The sequence below is a fragment of the Dendropsophus ebraccatus genome, chromosome 1 (assembly GCF_027789765.1).
Source record: "Dendropsophus ebraccatus isolate aDenEbr1 chromosome 1, aDenEbr1.pat, whole genome shotgun sequence".
Lineage (NCBI taxonomy): Eukaryota > Metazoa > Chordata > Amphibia > Anura > Hylidae > Dendropsophus > Dendropsophus ebraccatus.
The window spans coordinates 136,350,609-136,373,741 of record NC_091454.1 but is presented as its reverse complement, the minus strand read 5'-3'; the positions used below and the strand labels follow the sequence as shown (position 1 = coordinate 136,373,741).

General features: G+C 43.9%; 1 protein-coding gene across 1 annotated transcript in view; it reads right to left on the bottom strand.

Moving 5' to 3' along the window:
• The window catches only part of RBM28 (RNA binding motif protein 28), a 33,638-nt gene extending 15,156 nt beyond the window's left edge, over positions 1-18,482 (bottom strand). Inside the window, exons 1-10 of the mRNA XM_069979492.1 lie at positions 18,307-18,482; positions 15,863-16,021; positions 9,653-9,738; positions 8,213-8,288; positions 7,334-7,426; positions 6,113-6,184; positions 5,366-5,546; positions 4,591-4,763; positions 3,224-3,290; positions 2,625-2,734 (exon numbers count right to left, since the gene is read on the bottom strand). Coding sequence (XP_069835593.1) covers positions 2,625-2,734; positions 3,224-3,290; positions 4,591-4,763; positions 5,366-5,546; positions 6,113-6,184; positions 7,334-7,426; positions 8,213-8,288; positions 9,653-9,738; positions 15,863-16,021; positions 18,307-18,424 — 1,135 coding nt within the window. The 5' untranslated portion in view covers positions 18,425-18,482. The remainder of the gene's footprint in view (positions 1-2,624; positions 2,735-3,223; positions 3,291-4,590; positions 4,764-5,365; positions 5,547-6,112; positions 6,185-7,333; positions 7,427-8,212; positions 8,289-9,652; positions 9,739-15,862; positions 16,022-18,306) is intronic.
• Between the last annotated feature and the right edge of the window lie 4,651 nt (positions 18,483-23,133).

The window sequence follows — 23,133 nt, the reverse complement described above, 5'->3', positions numbered from 1 at the left end:
GGATAAGTATGCTCACTCCACGGGAATACTGTGAATGAAATGAATGGTAGCTCCAACCTATCCATGACCTCTGCAGGGACTGGACTGTGTCATTAGTAAGGAGAGTCTCTTGCAAGCACAAGATGAGAGGCTGAAGTGTGCGCAGCCTGTCAAATAAGGCGTAACGTTTGTCCGCCTCGCCCAAACCTCTTATGTTCCAAGAGACTACTCTAATGCCAGTCGCCATATAAGGGTATATAGAAGCAAATATAGACATGTCAACATACAGTAAACAGTATAATGATGTACCACAGTGAACAGAGATCAAGAATAATCATACAGGAATTGCCAATAAACTCCAAAAAGAAAAAAACGAGAAAAAGAGAAAAAAATGTAATGTGGGAAAACATTTCCCAGTAAAGCACAAAAAACAAAAAATATATACTATCCACTACGTGTAGACAGTAGGGGCTACAAGTTCCCCACTCTACCAGAAGTGGGAGAAAAGTTCACATCTTCAGCGAACGACCCCGCCTTAACAGGATAACAAGGGCAACTGCGGGCTGAGAACATAAGGCACAAAAGGAAACTCCTCACGCGACAGTGGAAGGTGGCCTCGTTCCTTTTCTCGCGGTGAAGGCAGAGAAGTGGTTGATTATTCAGGGCGGGCTTCTTGCCTGATTTGTTGCTGGTTCATGTCAAGCCAGCGGACTGCATCCTTTGGTTCGGTAAAGAAGTGGGTATCACCCATAGCAACCACGCGTAGCTTAGCAGGGTATATCATGGCATAAGAGACGTGGAGTTGGCACAGCCTGCGCTTTATCTCTGTGAACCGTGCTCTTTTTCTGGATGTCAGCTGAGTAATCCAGGTAGAAGGAAATGCGGCAGCCATTGTAAGTAATATCTGGATTTTGGCGTGCTGCCTGTAAAATAGCATCTCTGTCTTTATAATGCAGTAACTTTGCTAGTACTGGACGCGGCTGCGCCCCGGGAGGTAATGGACGGGTCGAGACCCGATGCGCTCGTTCTATGGCATAAAGAGGGGATAGCGTCCCATCTCCAACTGTGTCTTTAATCAAAGTTTCAAAGAAGCGTGTGGGATTAGAGCCCTCTATATTTTCTGGAAACCCCACTATGCGCACGTTGTTGCGCCACAGCCTGTTTTCAAGGTCATCTGTCTTAAGGAGGAGGGCAGAGATCTGCTGGACCGGGGCAAGCTTGTCCTCTATAATCACTGATTCTGCCCTCTGCAGCTGCCATCTTCTCATTGACTTTTTGCACATTTTGGCGCATGAAGGACAGTTCTTCCTGCAGGGTGCCCATTTGTTGTTATAGGGAGGCTATAGCCAGGTTGCCTTTTGTTACTGCTTGAAAGACCTCCCTTAGTGTGGGCTCTGGCAGTTCATCCTCTCCCTCCTCCTCCTCGCTGTGTATCTGTACCATGTGCTCTTGCTGCACTGAGATGTTGGGGCTAGTGGGGTTTAGGGCAGGGATTGCTGTTTCTGGGGAATGTGGGCTCCGGGGTTGCCCTAATAAAAGTCCTCTCCCCTTCCCCTCTGGTGGGGATCTGGCATAGGCAGCTAACTTAGCTGCTGCATTTAGTGTGGGCGCCTTACCGGACCGCGCTGCATAGGGACCGGCGCCATCTTGGGAGTCTCTGTGAGGGAGCGCCGCCGGACCTTTGGTCTCCCGCGCGCCTCTCCTTGTGGTGCTGTCTCTCATAATGGACGCCGGGAGCTGCCGGGAGCCTCCGGTATGCAGGGGATACTTGTGCCGCCGCTCTCAAGCCTGCAGGAGCAGGTAATTAGGACCGGTATGCGGGAGCTCACATCCGACTCCATCCCCAGTCAGGCTCCGCCCCTTCTAGCTAAAACTTAAAGTGACACTGTAACCCCCTTTTTGCATTCTGACTTCTCTACACAGGTGTAAAGGGTAAATTTAGTAGTTTTCATACCTTATTTTATATCATACCTCATGGTGCTTGTTCAAGTAAAAAGGGATCTTTTATCAACTGCAGATTGTGCTAAGTGGGTGGGGCTTCATGGCATTACCGTAACTTAGCCCCGCCCACAGTGCCACCGTTGGCCCCGCCCAATTGGTGGGCCGACCCCCTAGAGGGGGTGGGGCCTAGGCCTTTAAGCCAGCCTGTTCCAATGGCCGCCCACTTTACACAATCTGTAGTTGATAAAAGATGACTTTTACTTGAACACCACCATGTTGTATGATATAAAATAAGGTATGAAAACTGCTAAATTTACCCATTACACCTGTGTAGAGAAGTCAGAATGCAAAAATGGGGTGAGTGTCACTAACTCCACGCCAGTCAGTGTTGGGCAAACATTTAGGCTAGATTCACAAGTCCATGCTCAGTCCATAAGCTGACTGTAAATCAGACTAAGCTTTTAAGCAGTTTAGGAGCTCACTGCACTATAATGAATTATGATGCAGGGAGTCCCAAGAGAGCTAAAAAGTTCATCTTGGATTGGGAAAAATTAATTTTAGAAAATTACATTAGAGTGTGCCCTCCTACCCATCTTTTCTTAAAAGGTTTATCCCCACCCTGTATATGACTAATTTTGGGGCTGGCTATAGATAAATACCATACATTTAGGGAATCAAACCCATTAACACAAGATTAGGCTTACCTTTGGAGTGCTCTGTATCAGGATGTAACACTATCCGAACATATTTAATGTTTCCATACTTTAGCAACAATTCTTCTAGATCATCTTCCTCAGAGTTAAAAGACAGATTCCTACACAACACAAATAAAAATGTGCCTGTTTTTTGCATGTGCTTTAGACCCAAATTGACAATGTAAATCTTTCAAGTATAGTAAATTGACTACAACTCATGTTTTCTACAGCTTGGTAATGCACAATAGGTCAAAGAGTCAAAATAAAAGATAGTAGGGAGGGAAAGAGCAGCTACAGTATATCAGAATGAGGCACGTTTGCCAAATGAATATTAGAGAAAATGTGTAACTCAATGTGTCCTACATGTTTAACTATATTAGTTGAGATGAAAATGCCCCATTTTAAGGGGCATTAAACAAGCATCTATATGGCATCACATAATGATTGAAGTTTTTCTATGCTTTTATAAATCCCATAGGAAAATGGGCAAACCGCTAACATTACTGGCCAAATTGTTTTTATTGCCAACAGCATTGGAATCTTTTTTCCACATTTTACAAAGGCAACTATGCTTTTAACAAGTGGCCTCTATAGAGCTAAAGCTTCACCTTATGAACAACGTTTTTCCTTCACCGACGTCTGATGGTAACTGTTTCTTTTTCACTTTATTTTTTTCTGAAATACAAATTAAAAAAACATGTTTAGTCAGGTTACATTGGTAAAAATGTATACACAAGTGAAATTACGTTATAGGGAATTTCATCAAATCACTCTCGGTACTGCATGTGTGTTACTGTCAGGAATGACGATTATAGAACTCATTCCTTCCATTATAAAAGGGAACAAAAAAAAAATAAATCTAATATTTACCTAGATGTCAGGCAAGCGAAAAGTTAGCAACCTAACTAACATTCATGCCTGGCTGTTTATACTCATGCACAGTAATTGCTTTTTTTCCCACTGAATAAATATGGCACAGGAAACAGTACCATACTTCATGTGGTCATAGACAGCCCACACTACGAAGGCACATTTAGTACACAATTCTGCTGAAGAGCAAAAAAAATATATACCAGGAAGCTGTACTAAAATAACCAGAAAATATCCTGAGAAATGGAGGATTTTTCTTAAACAGCAGCAAACTGATCATCATCATCTTGCTCTTGAATACAGGAAAATTCCAAGGATACAATGTCAAATATATGGTAAAAAGGTCAAAAATAAGCTTTCGTCTCAGCCATTTCTGTCTTTTTGGCTTGTGCATATTTTATGTATTCTGTCCCTTTTTTCATTGTGGCTAGCACTCGTGCTTTGTAAGACCCATGTGATCCAAATTAGCAGGAAGCACCTGTGTACATAAGGGGAGGATCTCCTAATATTCTCCCATTCTACCTGCAGAGGAATGGAGAGGTAAGAGCTTGTTCACACTTGTGTTGCTTGGCGTCCACTTTTTCCGCCGGTGGCGCCTGCGGGGTCCGGGGGAGCACTTTAGGGTCTGATCCTGTGACAGTGGGGTTGCAGGGCCATTCTGTGGCCCCCCTTCTCTGCTTGCGCACGTTTTGCGGGGATTGTGGTTGTTGACCGGCAGAGTGATGTTTTTTGGTTAGGGACTCATGTGTATCAGAAGACCTGCACGTGGTACATGAGGCAATATGGTTTGGCCAAATTATATATTAACTTCTGATGTTGGTTTTAAATGTAGCTAAATAAGCTTTCGTGTCAGCCATGGGTGCGATGTGCAGCCATTTCTGTCTTTTTGGCTTGTGCATATCAAATATATGGAAATACTGTGTTTCTAAGAATGGGTTTTATAGTGAAACAGCAAAGTATATGCTGACCATGAAATATGTACTGTACAAAATATTAATGGTGGATATTTAAAAAACAGAATTAGTGCAAATCACAAAAATGATCATGTTTTTATATGGGTTCACATTTAAGTAGAATCATTGTCTTGAGACAACCCTTAATATACCTTTCTTTTCACTCTCATAGTCAGAGTCACCAGATTCATCTTCCATATCACTATCCTGATCAGAGTCGGAAGACACATCATCATCATCTTCATTCTCCTCTTCTTCATCATCATCATCATCTTCACTATCCTCCTCCACTTTGCTTCTGCTAGTCTGAGTTTTCTTAACAGGCCTAAAAAAAAAAAAATTATATATATACACCAAACATTTGCAAAGGAATAGTAAGCACAGACACACAAGTGTAAATTGTTCCCTCAAGCTGACTGACATCAAGCGTGGTCTTCTCCCGCCTCATTCTCACATTCGGCACGATCGGTACTTGTCTGAACATCTAATGTACTGTAGTATATTTTGCCCGACTGTGTTCCCCTATGAACACGTCTATACACCTTATACTAAAGTTGGCCGAATCTGCTGCCGGGGGCGAGGTTTGGATGGCTCTTTAGGGTAAATTCACATGGGCGTCTCGCATAAGAAATCCGCAGCTAATCCGCAATACACATATCAATAATATTAAGAATAATATGTGTATTGCGGATTAGCTGCGGATTTCTTGTGCGAGACGCCCGTGTGAATTTACCCTTAAGGTGTATGGCGGCCCCCCGACTCTCCAGTGACAGATAGTGTTGGTGGAGAGAAGGTTTGAGCATGTTGGCTTCTTCTTGAGGGGGTAAACTGGCGCTCGACTGAAAGTTATTATAACTGTATGACCAGTGGTGTAAGGGAAGTTAAATCCTAAAAAGAAAAAGGGAATGGAAATGATCCATTGCTTACACTTTATTGCCTTTTGTTTTCTTCTCCTGCTCCGACTCCTTTTCTTCCTCACTTGAATCTTCCTCTTCCCCTTCACCTTCACCTTCATCTTTTAATGAACGTTTATCCTTGTCATCTGGTGAATCTTCAGAATCTGATAAATCTTCACTCTGTTCCAACTCCTTGTTATATTTCTTTGTTTCTGAAATTAAGAATACTTTTTTGGTTATTTTAAAGATGTTATTAAAGAGGCACACAGGATTTTTTTGCCCTATATAAGCAAAAGAAAAACCCTCAAGTGCTTCTTTAAGGGGAAACTATCAACAGGTTTCCAGCACCACTTGTGTTATATTTGTACATCCCGCCATTTTTGCTAAATTGTGCCTGAAAGAAATAATTAAGAATATTAATTCTTGACAACCAGAACAACCCCTCCCCCGAACACACACAGTTCAGTCATCACCTACTATGTTCACACCTACCTATGCATATTTAGGTTTGCATAAGCAGGCTGCTCTCTTGCATGGAGATGGGCTGCTGTTACAGTGCTTGTGTGGTAAAGAGGCCATTCTGCTTATGGATACCTGAACAAGCATAAGTAGCCAAGAACGTAGGAGATAATGCCCACAGTGCGCACCAAAGAAGTTAATTAACATTTTCTTGGACTTTCGTTAGAACGGCAGCTACAGGAAGATATATGCAGGTTCATATGGACCAACCTGCTGATAGTTTCCCTTTACCCTCAGAACCTAAAAACAGTTAACTTACCGCTGGCTGGCACCCCCTTAGTTGCTGTGTATTTATCCTTTGCAACAGCCCAGTCAACAGCAACAGTTCGTCCTATTCATGAAAAAAAAAAATTTGAAAGGGTCAGTCGTTTCAAACAACCTTTTCCCATTTGATCTGAAATATTTGATTTCTGCTCGCATGGCACCCTGCAAAACCAGTGTATCAATAACTCTTCTCCCCCACACCTGTAATCCACTCCCTCCCTTTGTGACATTGCCAAGGGGGAGGCGGGGACGTTGGGTAGATCCTAGGGCAGTAAGTTCCAGAGGGGACTTAATGGCCGAAAAGACCCATCGGTGAAACTGTCCACCAATGATTAAAAACACAACAATTTTTTTTCACCCAAAGGAAGACCAGGACACCTTTCTCAAAGGTATTTTTGGAACATACAGCAGTACCTGATGGTGCAGAAAAAAAAATACCTACCCAAAGATATGGGGTGGGTGGTGACAGTATCAATTTAGGTCTAGATAAATTCCTCCAACAGCAATGTTTTCCTTTAGTCGCTATCAATCTTGCAAATACTACAGAGTATTTAACATGGAAAGCATCAACGTTGCAGCTTTAACTGGACCCATGATCAGAAGTTTGTAAAATAAGACCTTTCTTATATATCAACCCACAATAAAGTATAATACATTGGCATAAATAGTTACATAGTCAATACAGTTAATAAAAGATGCATGTCCATTAAGTTCAACCAAGGAAGGCATATACAAGGAGGAGATGGATACAGGGAAGGGGTATATACAAGGAGGGGATGGATACAGAGAAGGGGACAGATAATGATTGATTCTATACATATGCATTTATGTTATTTTGGTCTAAGAACTTGTCTTATCCTGTTTTAAAGCCCTCTACTCTTTTTGTTGTGACCAGATCCTGGGGTAGACTGTTCCACAGATTCACTGTCCTCATGGTAAAGAAGGCTTGTCGTCTCTGGAGATTGAACCTTTTTTCTCCAGTCGGAGGCAGTGCCCCCTTGTCCTTTATGGGGGTTTTACCTGGAACATCTTTTCCCCATATTTTCTGTAGGGGCCATTTATATTTAAATAAATTAAATCATATTTCCCCTTAAACGTTTCTTCTTGAGACTAAACAAATCTAATTCTTTTAATCTCTCCTCATAACTAAGATGCTCCATTCCCCTTATTAGTTTAGCTGCCCGTCTAGCTCTAGGACATCCTTTCTATGAATCACCTTTTATATTCTTCATATTTGTCCCTTTCAAAGCCTTGCTGGCTTCTAACATGTTCTTAAACTGCACAAAGGCAAAGCCTCGCATCTTCCCATCTGTTGGAGAAAGCATAATTATTACTGGTGGTCTTGTAAAGTTATACACGAGAATATTGTTGGGAAAGAAGGAAAAGTTCCAAATTAAAATGCAAGAATGGCATTTGAGAGTAAAATTAGAAAAAAAAAATTACAAAGAGGAGGTTGAATCACTTAAAGAGAAACCTACAATGAAGCCCTCTCTAAGGAGCATCAAAAACAGTAATGGCTAACCTTGACACTCCAGCTGTTGCCAAACTACCATTCCCACCATGCGTGGGCAGCCAAAGATATGGCCTTGGCTGCCCAGGTATGATGGGAATTGTAGTTTTGCAACAGCTGGAGTGCCTTTTCAGGGCAGAGACTAGTAAAAGCAATACTCCCATCTCAGCTAACACATCTAAATGTGTAGAGCTGGTCAAAAAATATATTTTGCAAAATACATAAGTGAACTTGGCTCCTTCTCCTGATATGGCCGCTCCCTCCTATTGTTGACAGTTCGCTGTCTAGGTTAGCGACCACCACTCTATTCCTATAGCATTTGTCTGGCAAGTTTGCTAAATGAATGTATTTGCCAAACAAATTTTACTTGACCACGTCTACACATTCAATATGTTAGTTAAGATGGGAATACCCCTTTATGAAGGGTTGGGTGATGCTACACATCACTATCATTCTCATGGTTTTTTAGTTCTGTCGTAATGACATTCTCTTAAAATGTATGATATTTAGGGTATTTGATCACTTTTGCTCCCGCTAAATGATATTATTTAGAAATAAGACTTTACTTTCAAACAGAAATCAAACCTGGCTTTTTTGGGATGTTGACCTCCACCACAGACCCAAAAGTGGAAAAGTGTGTCTTGAGATCCTCTTCAGAGCACTGGTATGGAAAATAATAAAGGACACTTAGCACAATGGCCCAGATTTACTAAGAGTCTACAAATCAGAGTTATTATTCCAGTGGCTATTTGATAAACTTGAAAGATTCTTTAGATTGTTTATTTTAAAGTGAATCTGTCAGCTGCAATTTACGTTCCAAACTGCTGAGACTGGTAAATAGCCATTAGGTCAAGGAGACACAGGGTACCTTTCCTATATCCATTCCTGCTTCCATAACATAGAAAAATGCCTTTATTCTCAAGTGAGAGTGTCAGAGAGGCTTGTCCAAGCTCCTGATCTTCTGAGGGCTGTAACACCTCCTCCCCTCTATATCTCTGCTTGCAGCTGACTGTCAATCAAGCAGGGTCAGGTATGAAAAGGGTAGTTAGAAAGTATTCCATCTTGCAGCAGATCAGGAGCTTGGGCCTCTCACTGGAAAATAAAAGCATTTTCCATGTTCTGGAAGCAAAGATGAATATATGTAAGGTATGGTGTGTCTCCTTGACCTAAAATATAACAGTGTCAGAAGTTTGGAAAGTAAATTACACCAGATTCACTTTAAACCAAAGCCTGCACCAAAAGTGTTTAGTAGTAAATGGTATACCCTACAAGAAGCTTGCACATATAACACAAAGGTATGCCATCAGCACAGCAGGGGTCTTACTAGGATGGAAAGGTACCTCAAAGTGCAAGAGGTAGATCCTGCTTGTGGTGTAAATTTTCATCAGGGTGCACAACATTTTATGTAATAACAGGCCCAGTAAAGCAGGTATAGATAAGCCCCCCCCCCCCCCCCCCCCCAAAAAAAAAAAAAAATCAGACCCAAGTGCTACTGCTAATGTCCACATTTATAGCCACTTTCAGACATCAAAGGGGTTATCCAGTGCTACAAAAACATGGCCACTTGCTTCCAGAGACAACACGACTCTTGTCTCCAGTTCAGGTGCGGTTTGCAATCAAGCTCCATTTACTTCAATGGAACTAAGTGGCAAAACCCCACCCAAACTAGAGACAAGAGCGGTGCTGTCTCTGGAAGAAAGTGGCCATGTTTTAGTAGCGCTGGATAACCCCTTCAAGCCTTAAAAGTGGTAGAGAGCTTGTGGAGCAAGAAGTCCTAACATGAGCTTTACAGCCCCATATAACTGTATTTTAATGGCACTTTAAGATATTAAACACAAGCTGTGATTGGTTGCTGTGGAGAGTTGGGGGGGAACAAAAAAACAAAAAAAAAAAAAAAACACAATTTGTGTTTTAGTCAGCTTGATAAATCTGGGCCAACATCTCAGAAACTTGTCAGACTAAAAGCAGAAAACAAGTCTGCATCAAGAGATACCCTCATTATATTTAACCCACTTAACACTATACCTTAAAGCTCAAATTCCGGATGATGAGTCTTGCTTTTTTGGGAGGGACTTTGCTGGGCTTGCTTTGTTTTGCCTTCTCTGCAGCTTCTAAAAAAACAAATATAATTGTGTATATATATATATAAAAAAAAACAGAATATTTTGAGCACTATCATGGCATGTCAAGTTCACTAGTAGACCAAGGCACTGTGGGCATATGCTTGTGTCACTAGGAGGTTTACAATAGGCACAAGAGTGTGCTAGCTAGCTAAAGTGTCAGAGAGGCATTCCCAAGCTCCCACAGTTTAGGTGCTGCAACACCTTCCCATCCCTATTCCTGCACATAGAGGGGAGGGGAAGCGAAAATGCTTTATAGCACTTTAGGGACTTGGGAACGCCTCTGACACTATAGCAGGGAAAAAAAATAGGATTAGTCTTACCGGTAAGACTGTTTCTTCGAACCTTCACGACGGCACCATAGGAGGATAGGTTATACCCTAGGGACAGGAAAAAGCACGAGAGGTTAAAAGCCCCTCCCTTTCCTCCCAGCACCAGTGCCTTTATAACAACCAATAGCACCACGTGAGTATCATATTTAATCATACAATACTAGGGAGGGATACTGGTGCCGTCGTGAAGGTTCGAAGAAACAGTCTTACCGGTAAGACTAATCCTATTTTCTCTCCTCACCTTCACGACGGCACCATAGGAGCAATACCAACCATTACTCTTAGGGGGGGCCCACAGCCTGCAGCACCTTCCTGCCGAAGGTGAGATCCTCTTTTGACTGCAGACGTAGTCTGTAATGTTTTATAAATGTGTGAGGGGACGACCATGTCGCGGCCCTACAGATCTGTTCTAGAGAAGCTGAAGCTCTTTCTGCCCACGATGTAGACATTGCTCTCGTGGAGTGGGCTTTGATGTTAATGGGAGAAGGTAGGTCTTGAGCTTTATAAGCTTCTGTTATTGAATTCCTTATCCATCTAGCGATGGTACTTTTTGACACCTTCTTCCCTTTGTTCTTTCCCTGGAATTGTATGAACAGGTTCTGGTCAATTCGCCAGGGGGCCGTAGTTTCCATATACTGTAAGACTGCTCGTCTGACATCTAAAGTATGGAGTTTTTCTTCTGATGAATTTTTTGGATCTGGACAAAATGATGGAAGGATAATGTCCTGATTCCTATGAAATTCTGTAACTACCTTGGGTAGAAATGAGGGATCTGTTTTTAGTGTAATGCAGTCCTCTGAGATAGTGCAATATGGTCTGCGGATAGTTAAGGCCTGGATCTCGCTCACCCTCCTGGCGGAACATATCGCGACCAGAAAGACTGTCTTGTATGAGAGTAGTCTTATGTTGATATCTGTTATAGGCTCGAAGGTTGGTCCTGTTAACCCTTCTAGTACTAAATTTAGGTCCCATGACGGATGAATGGACTGAGGTCTAGGGTTAATCCTAGACGCGGCTCTTATGAATCTCCTTATCCATCTATGGTCGGCTAGGTTAGTGTCGTAGATTGCTGATAAAGCGGAAACCTGCACTTTAAGCGTGGCTGGTCTAAGGCCTTTGGATAGACCAGCCTGCAAGAAGTCCAGTATTTGGGCTATGTTTGGTTCTGCCGGAATTGGTGGGGGAGATGTACACCAGGAGGAGAACACCTTCCAGACCTTTAGATAGATGGAGTTAGTCACTTTCTTTCTGCTTTTCATCAGAGTGGATATTACCTCTTCTGATAAGCCTCGGCTCCTTAATATTGTCTCTTCAGGATCCATGCAGACAGTTGTAGTTTCTCTGGTTCTGGGTGGAGAATCGGACCCTGAAAGAGAAGGTCTGTTAAATGTGGAAGTAGGACTGGCTCTTCTAGTGCTAATGCCTTGAGGAGGCCAAACCAGCTTCTTTTTGGCCAATACGGCACTACCAGAATCGTCTTTACTCCCTGGTCCCTGATCTTCTGGAGTACCTTTGGTATTAATGGGATGGGTGGAAAGGCATATGCTAGATCTACCTTCCAATCCTGTGTCAGGGCATCTACTGCGGCCGGATGGTCTGTTGGATTTAAGGAGTAAAAGTTTGCCACTTTCTTGTTTTTTCTCGTGGCGAACAAATCTATCTCGGGGTTCCCCCAGCGCTGTACTAGTTGATGGAAGACTTGGTATTTGAGGCACCACTCCCCCGGATGGACCTGGTGGCGACTGAGAAAATCTGCCTGAATATTTTCTGTTCCCTTCAGGTGAGTTGCTGACAGAGACAGAAGGTAAGCCTCTGCCCAAGTGAATATCTGATCTGATATTGACCACAGGAGATTGTGTTTCGCACTGCCTTGGTGTCTCAGGTGGGCTACCGTAGTTACGTTGTCTGATAGGACATGAACGTGGGTCCCTTTTAAGGTGTTCTGAGCTGCCAGTAATGAATTTTTTACTGCCTTGAGTTCTCTGAGGTTTGAGGAGTCTTTTGAATTGTTTGTGTCCCAAACCCCCTGAAAGAACTGGGTCCCGACTTGGGCTCCCCAACCTGTCTGGCTTGCGTCCGTTTTTACTGTTATCTTGGGCTGAGGGTTCCACTGTACCCCTTTTTGTATGTTTTCTCTTTTTAGCCACCAGCGTAGAGATAACCTCGTTTGCGGGGTGAGAGAAAACTTCATGTCCAATCCCGAGGGTTTTTTGTTCCAGGCTTTTAGGATCTGAGCCTGAAGCCACCGGGAGTGGGCTTGACTCCATGGTACCGCTGGAATGGATGAGGTCATTGAGCCTAGTACTGACATGGCCTCTCTCACAGAAGTCAGAGAACCGCTCTTTAGTCTCCTGACTTTTGTGATGATCTTTTGTATTTTTTCCTCTGGGAGAAAGGACGTTTGGAGAGTCGAGTCTATGAGGATTCCCAGAAATATTTTCCTGGGTGATGGCGTCAGGTCGGATTTGTCGGTGTTGATGATCCAACCTAGGGATGTAAGAAGGTTGTGAGTTGTTTCTAGATCCCGTAGTAGTTTGTCTTGTGTGTCTGCTATGACCAGAAGATCGTCCAGGTAGGCCACTATATTTACTCCCTGGAGATGGAGAAAAGATATCACTTCTGACATCACGTTGGTGAAGATTCTTGGAGCCGAGGAGATCCCGAATGGGAGAGCTGTGAACTGATAGTGGCGTACTTCCTTCCCTATTAGTATCGCAAATCTTAGGTACTTTTGGGAGTCCTGATGTATTGGGACGTGGTAATAGGCGTCCTGGAGATCTATGGAGGCCATCAGGGCATTGGACGCTATTAATGGTGTTGTTGTCTTTATTGATTCCATTTTGAACCTCTGGTACCTGACATATTGGTTCAACGGTTTCAAATTTATAATTAGACGGAAGGAGCCGTTGGGTTTTTTTACTAGAAACAAGTTCGAGTAATGACCCGCTCCTTTCTCCTTTGGTGGAACTAGGGAGATTACTTTCATCTGATGTAGTTTCCTCACGCTTTTTAGTAGTTCTTTTTGTAGGGGATCTGAAGACTGGCGTGAGATGGTGAATTTGTGTGGGGGAGGATGAATCAGTTCTATTCGATAGCCCTCTCTGATGATATCTATTACCCAGTTGTTGTTGGTAATAGATTCCCACACACCTGAAAAGCCCTGCAGCCTTCCCCCTACCGGACCGATGTCACTGTTTATCTTGGGAGGTCTTGGGATTGAAAAAAATATTTCTCCCTTTCCCTCCTTTGGCATAACTCCAGCGGCCTCCTTTCCCTTTGCCGCGGTAGTTATCTTGGAACTTGGGCCGTTTGAATTGTTGTTTCTTTTGCGGAGTCTTTTCCTCCGGTAAGGCTTTCTTTTTATCTGCTGATTTCTCTATAATTTTATCCAGGTGTGTCCCGAATACATACTGCCCTTCAAAGGGTATACCACAAAGATTTGATTTTGCCGTATTATCACCGGTCCAATTCTTTAACCAGAGCGCTCGGCGGGCGGCATTAGTTAAAGCACCATCCTTAGCTGCAAATCTAATAGATTCAGCTGTGGCGTCAGCTAGGAAGGCCGTGGCGTCCTTTAGTAGGGGTAAGGAGTCCACTATCTGTTGTCTTGGACATTTATCATTTAAATGGTCCTCTAGCTGCTGTACCCAGACGTGGAGGGCCCTGGCTACACAAGTGGCCGCAATGTTATTTTTTAAGGAGTAAGATACCGTCTCCCAGGATTTCCTTAACAGGCTTTCCGCCTTGCGATCCATGGGTTCCTTAAGCTGAGAAGAATTCTCAAAGGGAAGTAATGATCTTTTAGTGGTTTTTGCCACCTGAGCATCAATCTTAGGGATATCTCCCCACTTAGACATATCTTCTTCCCCAAAGGGTAATCGTCTCCTGATCTCACTGGGCACCTGTAGTCTTTTCTCAGGTTCTTCCCACTCATCAGAGATTAGCTGTTGTAGAGTCTCATGAACTGGAAAAACCAATTTCCTCTTGGTTTTCAAGCCCTGAAACATCTTATCCTTGGGAGCCACTTGCTCCTGGATCTCTTCTACACTCAGAGCATCTCTGACCGCTTTAAGGAGAGCAGAGGTGTGGTCTGAGGCGAAGAAATATTTCTTTATTTCCTCTTTTTGTTCCGTGTCATTGTCACTTAATTCAATTGTTTCTTGAATCTGACCCGACTCACAGGAAGACGCAGAAGAATGTCTTCTGCGTTTCCTGGATGATGTGGATTCATCTGACGCTGCTACGGAAGCTGAATAATTAGTAATCGTCTCCACCGGCGCATCATTAGTCACTGGCTGATGGACCGGGGATACATGAGGAGGAGCTGGATCTAGCGCAGCAGGAGGAGGTGGAGGTGGTAGTAGAGGAGGAGGAGGGAGATTAGCTATAGATGTAGCAATCTCCTCTTTCATCATCTTTCTAATATCTTCTAGGAAAGATGATCTGTCTTCCTTTATAATATCTCCAACGCAAGATGGACAAATGTTTTTCTTGCAACCATGTGACAATTTAGAATTGCAGGTCACACATCTCCTCTCTGGTATTTTGGGTTTATCCTTCTTAGGATTGGATTCTTTAGTCTCCTAGGGAGGATAAGCAATATGTGCATCAGAATCCATATAACACAATGATCTGATGGACAGTACCCACACACCAGTTGTATAGATGCATATATATATATCTCCTGTATATATATATATACCAGTATATACCCATATACATATGCATTCCCTGCACCCGAATATATATTGTGAGTGGAGAGGGAACCATAGTGATGACATTCAAGGTAATAAAAGCACCCCCAGTGGAGACATAGACCCCAAGGGATAAGGACTGCAGAGTTTGCATGGGAAGCGTGCTGAAAAAATGCAGAGCTACGCATGCGGAAGCGGCCGGAGCCGGGTCGTTACTCACGGTTACCGTTGCAGCAGTCTTGTCGGACGTGGAGGGATCCATCTTTACCGGCAAGACGATCCGACCAGTTCCCGGCGTGGTTTTAACTGTGCATCCCGGAAGCGCACACGGCCGCACTGCGTCCCACGTCACTTCCGGAGCGCCGCAGCGTCCCACGCCATCAAGAGGCGACGCGGCGTCCGACGTCATCAAGAGGCGACGCGGCGTCCGACGTCGCGCGCCGAGCGACGCGGCGTACGACGTCACCCGCAGAGCGACGCGGCGTCTGACGTCATACGCAGAGCGCCGCGACGCCCGATTCTGGTGGGGAAATTGAGGCCTACCTCTAATGGCGGCGCCGATTCCACATTCACCGGGCGCCTGGAGACGGTGCGAGGCCCCATATGGACGACGGAACCGTTCCATGCCCCGAGACCGGCTGACGATTTGGGAGGAAGGGAGCCAGGCCCCGATCGACCCCACAGCCTCCTGGTAACTTTCTTCAGAGGGGATCTCTCCTCGCCTTCACGCGGATCCCCTCCCTCTCGTGCCTGCCCTAATGGGACAGGAAAAAGCACTGGTGCTGGGAGGAAAGGGAGGGGCTTTTAACCTCTCGTGCTTTTTCCTGTCCCTAGGGTATAACCTATCCTCCTATGGTGCCGTCGTGAAGGTGAGGAGAGAAAACATGGCTGGAGATGAAAGGTTCGCAAGGAAGGCCATCCTTCCAAATAAAAGGTGGAGTGACACACTCCGCTCCCACCAGAAGTGGCCACTCTGCATAGTCTATACTGATATGTTTACATGCTCAAGTATCAATTGATCAATCATTTGATCCACAGTTCTAAATACTAGCTAGAGATTTCTAAGCCATTGCAATTTCCTTGCAGTACCTTTTGTTTTAGCCTTTTTATCTTTTTCGTGCAGTTTTTTCTTGGCCACCATCACCTCTATTTTCTTCCCATCGTACTCCTTGATTTCCTTCAGTGCTTTCTGTGCATCTTCCAACATGGAAAATGTGACATAGCCAATACCACGACATTTTTCCGCACCTGCAAGCAAGCATATTGTACTAGGTAAGAGGTCACCTCCTTTATTTAAAAATAATACTAAGGGTTTACTTTTTATTGTTCCAATGTCCTTAAAGGGCTTAACCAACGTGGGGGCACTTTTTTGGGGGGACTGGGGAGTAGGTGGCTGAAATAAAAGACGTCCACTTACCTCCCCGGTTCCAGCGGCGGGTCCCGCATCACGGCGCTCCGGTGCCCGGCCGCTTCCGGGTGTCTGACGCCGCCCGAGACGCTACGTCTCAGGGCCGCTCAGCCACTCATTGAAGGAGGCGGGATCCGAGCGGACTTCAAACGGATCCCGCCTCCTTCACTGAGTGGCTGAGCGGCCCTGAGACGTAGCGTCCCGGGCGGCGTCACACCCGGAAGCGGCCGGGAACCGGAGCGCCGTGATGTGGGACCGGCCGCTGGAACCAGGGAGGTAAGTGGAAATCTTTTATTTCAGCCACCTCCTCCCCGGTCCCCCCAAAAAAGTGCCCCCACACTGGAGTACCCCTTTAAGATTCAAATAATAAAGAGCCTTTGTAAAAAGTGTTACTGTCGTTACAAAATCTTTTGACATGTCAGAGACGTCAAAGAAAAACTTGGTCCAACAGCATCCAGTACTGAAGATATGGTGGGTGTATATTCAAGCAAAATTAACAATGGCAATGTTTCAACACCTATTGGAGTCGAAATGTTGCCATTTTGTATGCTGCTTGAATAAAGATCCACCATATCTTTACTACTGGATGCTGTTGGACCAAGTTTTTCTGTGATTTCTAACAGTTTGTGTTTGGGATTGGAGGCCTTCTGATAACCACCAGCTTACTATAGAGAGACAGTGATTATGACAGACTGTAAAGTGTAAAAATGCAGGGTCCTCTCCCCCACATCATCCCTATGACCTCAGACTGCTTCTTGCTCCCTTCTGGTGTCGGAACAGAGAAGGAGGGGTGGAGAAGCTGCACACTGACAGTTGCTGCTGCCCAGGAAGAGGAGTGACTGTAACCAATTTGAACACCCCAGACCTTACCTACATAACCATTGAGTGTGCGTGTGTATGTAGTGAGCCTATTTGTGGGTATGTATAAGTGTGTGTGCATCTACTGTATGTAGTGTTCCGATCTGTGTGTTTATATGTGCATGGGTTTATCTACTGTATGTAGTGTTCCTATTTGTGTGTATTTACTGTATGTAGTGTGCCTATTTGAGTATGTATGAGTGTGTGTATCTACTGTATGTAGTGTGCCTATCAGTGGGTATGTATATGTTCATGGGTTTATCTACTGCATGTAGTTTGCCTGTGTTTACAGTATCTACTGCGTATAGTGTGTCTATCTGTGTATTTGTGTGTGTGTGTGTGTGTGTGTGTGTAGTGAGCATATCTGTGTGTATGTATATGTGCATGTTTGTATCTACTGTACATGTGCTTGTAGTGTGCATGTGTGTATCTACTGTATGTTGTGTGCCTGTGTGTATGTATATTTGCATGTGTGTATGTAGTGTGTTTCGGTGTATGTATATGTGCATGTGTTTATGTAGTGTGTTTCAGTGTATGTATATGTGCATGTGTGTATTTACTGTATGTAGTGTGCCTACCTGTGTGTATGTATATGTGCACGTGTGTATGTAGTGTGTTTCGGTGTATGTATATGTGCATGTGTGTATGTAGTGTGTTTCAGTGTATGTATATGTGCATGTGTGTATTTACTGTATGTAGTGTGCCTATCTGTGTGTATGTATATGTGCATGCGTGTATGTAGTGTGTTTCGGTGTATGTATATGTGCATGTGTATATCTACTGTATGCAGTGTGCCTATCTGTGTGTATGTATTGTGCGTGTATGTATTGTGCATGTATGTAGTGTGCCTATTTGTGTGTGTAGCAGGAGATGAGGGTGCATATAAAAGTTTGCTATGGGGCTCGGTTATTTCTATTTATATTCCTGGGCTAAGGCCCCATTTACTTCAATGGCTTTATAGTCAGCCAGTAACTATGTCCCTAACATAAATACATTTCTACTCATATCCTACAGAGTACAGACCACTTTTACAGTCTGAACATAAACATATGTTAGGGAATTGACATGTATGAGCCATTTGTAGTATAATAATACTGGGTGTGAACTGAGCCCTAGAACAATCTAAAGTCTACAGTGGGATAAACACATCAGATGCATCAAAGCAGCACGAGCTGTAAGGTAAGTGCACACGATTACTGGCCCTGCGTGTGCACAGATGCCAGGCCGCACTGGAGACAGAAGAAAACGAGCCTCCGCCGCTCCTCACCCTTCTCCCGGACCACGAAGCTCTGCCGGAGGGGTCCGCTCTCACTGAAGATCTCCTCCAGCCGCTCACTGCTGGCATTCTCCGGAAGCCCCCGGATAAATAACGTCAGTCCCGCCATCTCTGTGCACAGTCCAGGCTAAACCACGCTTCTGCAGGGCGCCGCCATATTACCCGGAAGTCCCTCTCAGTCAGCATTCCCCGATAGACTCACTTAGTCACTGCGCATTGGTTCCGGCATTGCGATAATTCCTTTTTTACAGAATTGAAAGCAGGACCATACTTGTCACGGAGTATAATACACTGATATACCTTTACCTTAGATTCAGCAGCAATGCTTGTGCTTGAAAATGAGTGCAAGTGGTCAGGAACTTGTAATGGCGGTAATATTCCAGGCATGTAGAAGAATACTGAAACATGTGTACCTAGTTTGCACTGTAATAGAGGCAATAGCAGAAGTCACGTCTTCTCACTAGACCAGAATTTTCGTTAGATGTGTTCCCCAGAATTCAGCTGTCCATGCATGAAGGGGATTGTCGTTTTGCAACAGCTGGGAGGCTACAGATCGGGGAACATCCTTAGAGTGAAGCCAAACCTTACTGTGCAGAGGTTTTGTGCAAAACCTTTTTTTTCTTATAAGATACACTACCTATATGTGTCATGGTGATTCCACTGTTCGGACACTATAACCATGTGGCCATGAGGCTACAGGAATTAGTGTTGACTGAGTAGGGATAGTTATATATATATATATATATATATATATATATATATATATAGATATATATATATTATTTGATTGTTAAAAAAATTCCCGAAAACTGTGAACAACAGAGTAAATGGCATTATCAGCCATGTAAAGGCCCTTTTACACAGAAAGATTATCTGACATATTATCTGCCAAAGATTTGAAGCCAAAACCAGGAACAGACTATAAACAGAGATCAGGTCATAAAGGAAAGCCTGAGATTTCTCCTCTTTTAAAATCCAGTCCTGGCTTTGGCTTCAAATCTTTGGCAGATAATCTGTCAGATAATCTTTCTGTGTAAAAGGGCCCTTACTCCTCTGCAGTTCGCAAAGTTCTCTTATAACTCTTAGGGTCCTATTCCACGGGACAATTATCGTTCAGACTATCGTTAAATCGTTCTAATCTAAACGATAATCATTCGTTTGAATACCAGCTAACGATAAACGACCGAACGAGAAATCGATGATAGTTTAATAAAACCTGGACCTATTTTTATTGTTGCTCGTTCGCAAATCGTTGGCATTGAATAAGATGACGTTCGGTCATTCGCAGTAGTGACGAACGCAATAGCGACAAGACGACCGCAAGAACGATCATAAGTAACAATTATCGTTCCATGTAAATGGGTGAACGATTTCAGGTCTTTCGCAATAGTGGTCGTTTGGATCGTTTATCATTAACGATTATGGGAACGATAATCGTTCCGTGGAATAGGGCCCTTAAGCACAGTATACCATGTTGATAAAGGCCGTAAATGACCGAAACGTCCAGTGAAATGGTACACCAAAATTTATGTTAAATCCTTGCTACCTGTGCTGGAAGCTGTAAAAAAATCTTTTAGGGTACAAACACACACACCGTATACACAGCGTATTTACTGCTGCGCAGCAGATACGCAGCAGATTAGATCTAAATAACTGAACACAGCATCAAGTCTTCACCATCAAATCTTCTGCAGATCTGCTGCGTATCTGCTGCATATATGGTGTATGTGTTTGTACCCTTAGGGTACAAACCCACACACCGTATACACAGCAGATACGCAACAAATACGCAGCAAATACGCAGCAGATTTGTTGGTACGGATTTGATGCTGTGTTCAGTTATTTAGATATAATCTGCTGCGTTTTTGCTGCGTGTTTGCTGCGTATTTGCTGCGTATCGCAGCAGTAAATACGCTGCTTATACGGCGTGTGGGTTTATACCCTTAAAGAGTCACTGTCGTATTTTTTTTTTTTTTTGCAGAAATCAATAGTCCAGGCGATTTTAAGAAACTTTGTAATTGGGTTTATTAGCCAAATCTGCCATTATCTGCATGTAAAAAGCCTTTTCCCAGGTCCCCCCCCTCCTTCCTCTTTTTCATCCACTCTGAAAAATCTGAAAATTGTGACTTGTTGCAGGAGACGTACCCTGTCTTTTCTAGGGAGAGGGGAGGGGGGAGGAGGAAGGAGGGAGTTAGCAGATAACAGAGGATTACAGGCACAGAGCTGGGTGACAGCTGTAATCTGAGCTCAGACAGGTCACTGGTGATGGTCAGAACAGATAACGGGTGAGGGATTTGTAGATTAACTCTTTGTTGTCCTGTTTTGGTCTTTTCTTTAGCTCTCTCCATAGGAGAACAATGAAGACAGGGGGGAGAGCTTCAAACTGCTTTTTCATGATAAAAATGCATTTTTCGGATAATAAACCCAATTACAAAGTTTCTTAAAATCGCCTGGACTATTGATTTCTGCAAAAAAAAAATTCACGACAGTGACACTTTAAGCAATTTGTGTGCAGTTGATATTCCTGTATTACTGCAGTTTTGTAAGTCATAGTCAGCAGTGGAGCCAGCAGCCGTTCCTGTGTTGTTAGCTGTGAAATCCTCTGCCCGGTAAGCCGTTAGGAGCACTGGGGGGTGGGGCTCCCGCCCTCAAGCACTAATCCAGCCTGCCCCCTACATCGATAAACATTGAAAGGGGGGCTATGGCCCCTGCCAACCTACCCCTTCCTATGATTATCAATAGAGGGGGTGGGCTGGATAGGTGCTAGGAGGCGGAAGCCCCACCCCCAGTGCTCCTAACAGCTTACCGGGCAAACAATTTCAAAGCTAACCTAAGCTGACAGTCTAACCTGCTGATAGTTCCCTTTTAGGGTATATTCACACGAACGGACTCGCAGCGTGATCCTCGCTGCGAGTCCGGCAGGTCCTGGCAGTTCCCACACACTATATACTCGCTGCGGTCTGAACGACCGCAGCGAGTATGTAATTCTACCGCCCTTAAACCCTTCTGCTCCCGCCCGGCTCCCCCGCTGTAAGCATACATTACCTGTCCTCGCTGCAGGGGTCCGGCGTCCTGCTCTCCCGTCCGGCCAACCAGTGTGTTGCCCAGCCGCAGCCACTGATTGCCCGGACGGGAGGGCAGGACGCCGGACCCGTGCAGCGAGGACAGGTAATGTATGCTTACAGTGGGGGAGCTGGGCGGGAGCAGAAGGGGTTAAGGGCAGTAGAATTACATACTGACCGCAGCGAGTATATAGTGTGTGGGAACTGCCAGGACCTGCCGGACTCCGAGTCCGAGTCCGTTCGTGTGAATATACCCTTAAACAAACTGCTAATATCCTGAAACCAGCGCAGAGGATAAAGGTGAGAAACACCTTCATCCTCAGCACCCTGTGCACTATAGGGAGATATTAGCAGGTTATATGCAACTTGCTGACAACCTCCCTTTAAAAGGTACACCAGGCCTACTTCATTGACACTTGCTATTTCTTACGTTCATTACATGTGTTCCTTTAGAGTCCTTTAGACTCTGAGCAAAAAGGCAGTAAAAAGCCAAACCTAGAAACAACTTAAAGGGGTTATCCAGCGCTACAAATACATGGCCACTTTCGCCCTTCTGTAGTCTCCAGTTTGGGTGGGGTTTTGAAACTCAGTTCCATTGAAGTAAACGGAGTTTACTTGCAAACTGCACCTGAAGTGGAGACAACAGTAGGGGGAAAAGTGGCCATGTTTTTGTAGGGCTGAATAACCCCTTTAACAGAGCATCTTATGCTGCATTTACACGGAACGATTATCGCGCGAATTTGCATGATAACGATCGAATTTGAACTTCTCAAATCGTCGTTGGTCGTTCGCAAAAAATTCGCAGATTGTTCCGTGTGAACAGTCGTTCGCCGATTTAACCAATGTGTGAGATAGGCTTAAGTGATCACAAAACGAATTTTCCGTATAATATAGCGTACCGTCTAAACGCTGATCGTTATGAAAAAAGAATCGTTACTTTAACATCGTTAATCGTACGATTGGGCGAATTATCATTTCGTGTAAACGTAGCATTAGAAGCACAAACTGCTGCGCTAACCATTTAATACAATCATGAACAAATGTAAGTGGTGGGAGTATGAGAATCAGTAGTAGTTATCGTTTAGAAAAATCAGAACAAATGATCTTCACACTCTCTGAGCAGCGCTGCGTAAAGATAATCTACATTCACTGAACCTGGTAGTAAAATTACACAACCTGGGAGATAATAAGCAGAGATTTGCTGTGTGTCACAGTGACCTGGCACGTTTTCTTAGATAAATTTCCTGTAATCTGGTGTTCCAAGTGAACTCGCTGTACTTTATCAACAAAGCTGACACTGGTCCTCTAGTCACAGCTTCATAGAACCACAGGTCCCAGATAAACCATATAATACGATAAATATAATAATAATGCCATTTCCACGCATGGCTAATCTCCCAATTTACTCTGGATCAGTATTGACAGAATTAAAGATGTAGCATAGCTCTGCAGTGATCACAGAGGCTAAACAGAAACCTCATTATTATAAGCATACATTCACACATGGCAGGTTTGTTTTCAAGATTTCTTCACCTGACCAATTTATCTGAATTAGGGTGCCTTTACACAGAGATTTATCGGACAGATTTTTATAGCCAAAGCCAGGAATGGATTTAAAAAGAGGAGAAATCTCAGTCTTTCCTTTACGACCTGTTCTCTGTTTATAGTCTGTTCCTGGCTTTGGCTTCAAAAATCTGTCAGATAAATCTGTATGTGTAAAGGCACCCGTAGACTTGTGAAAATCCATGTGTCTGAC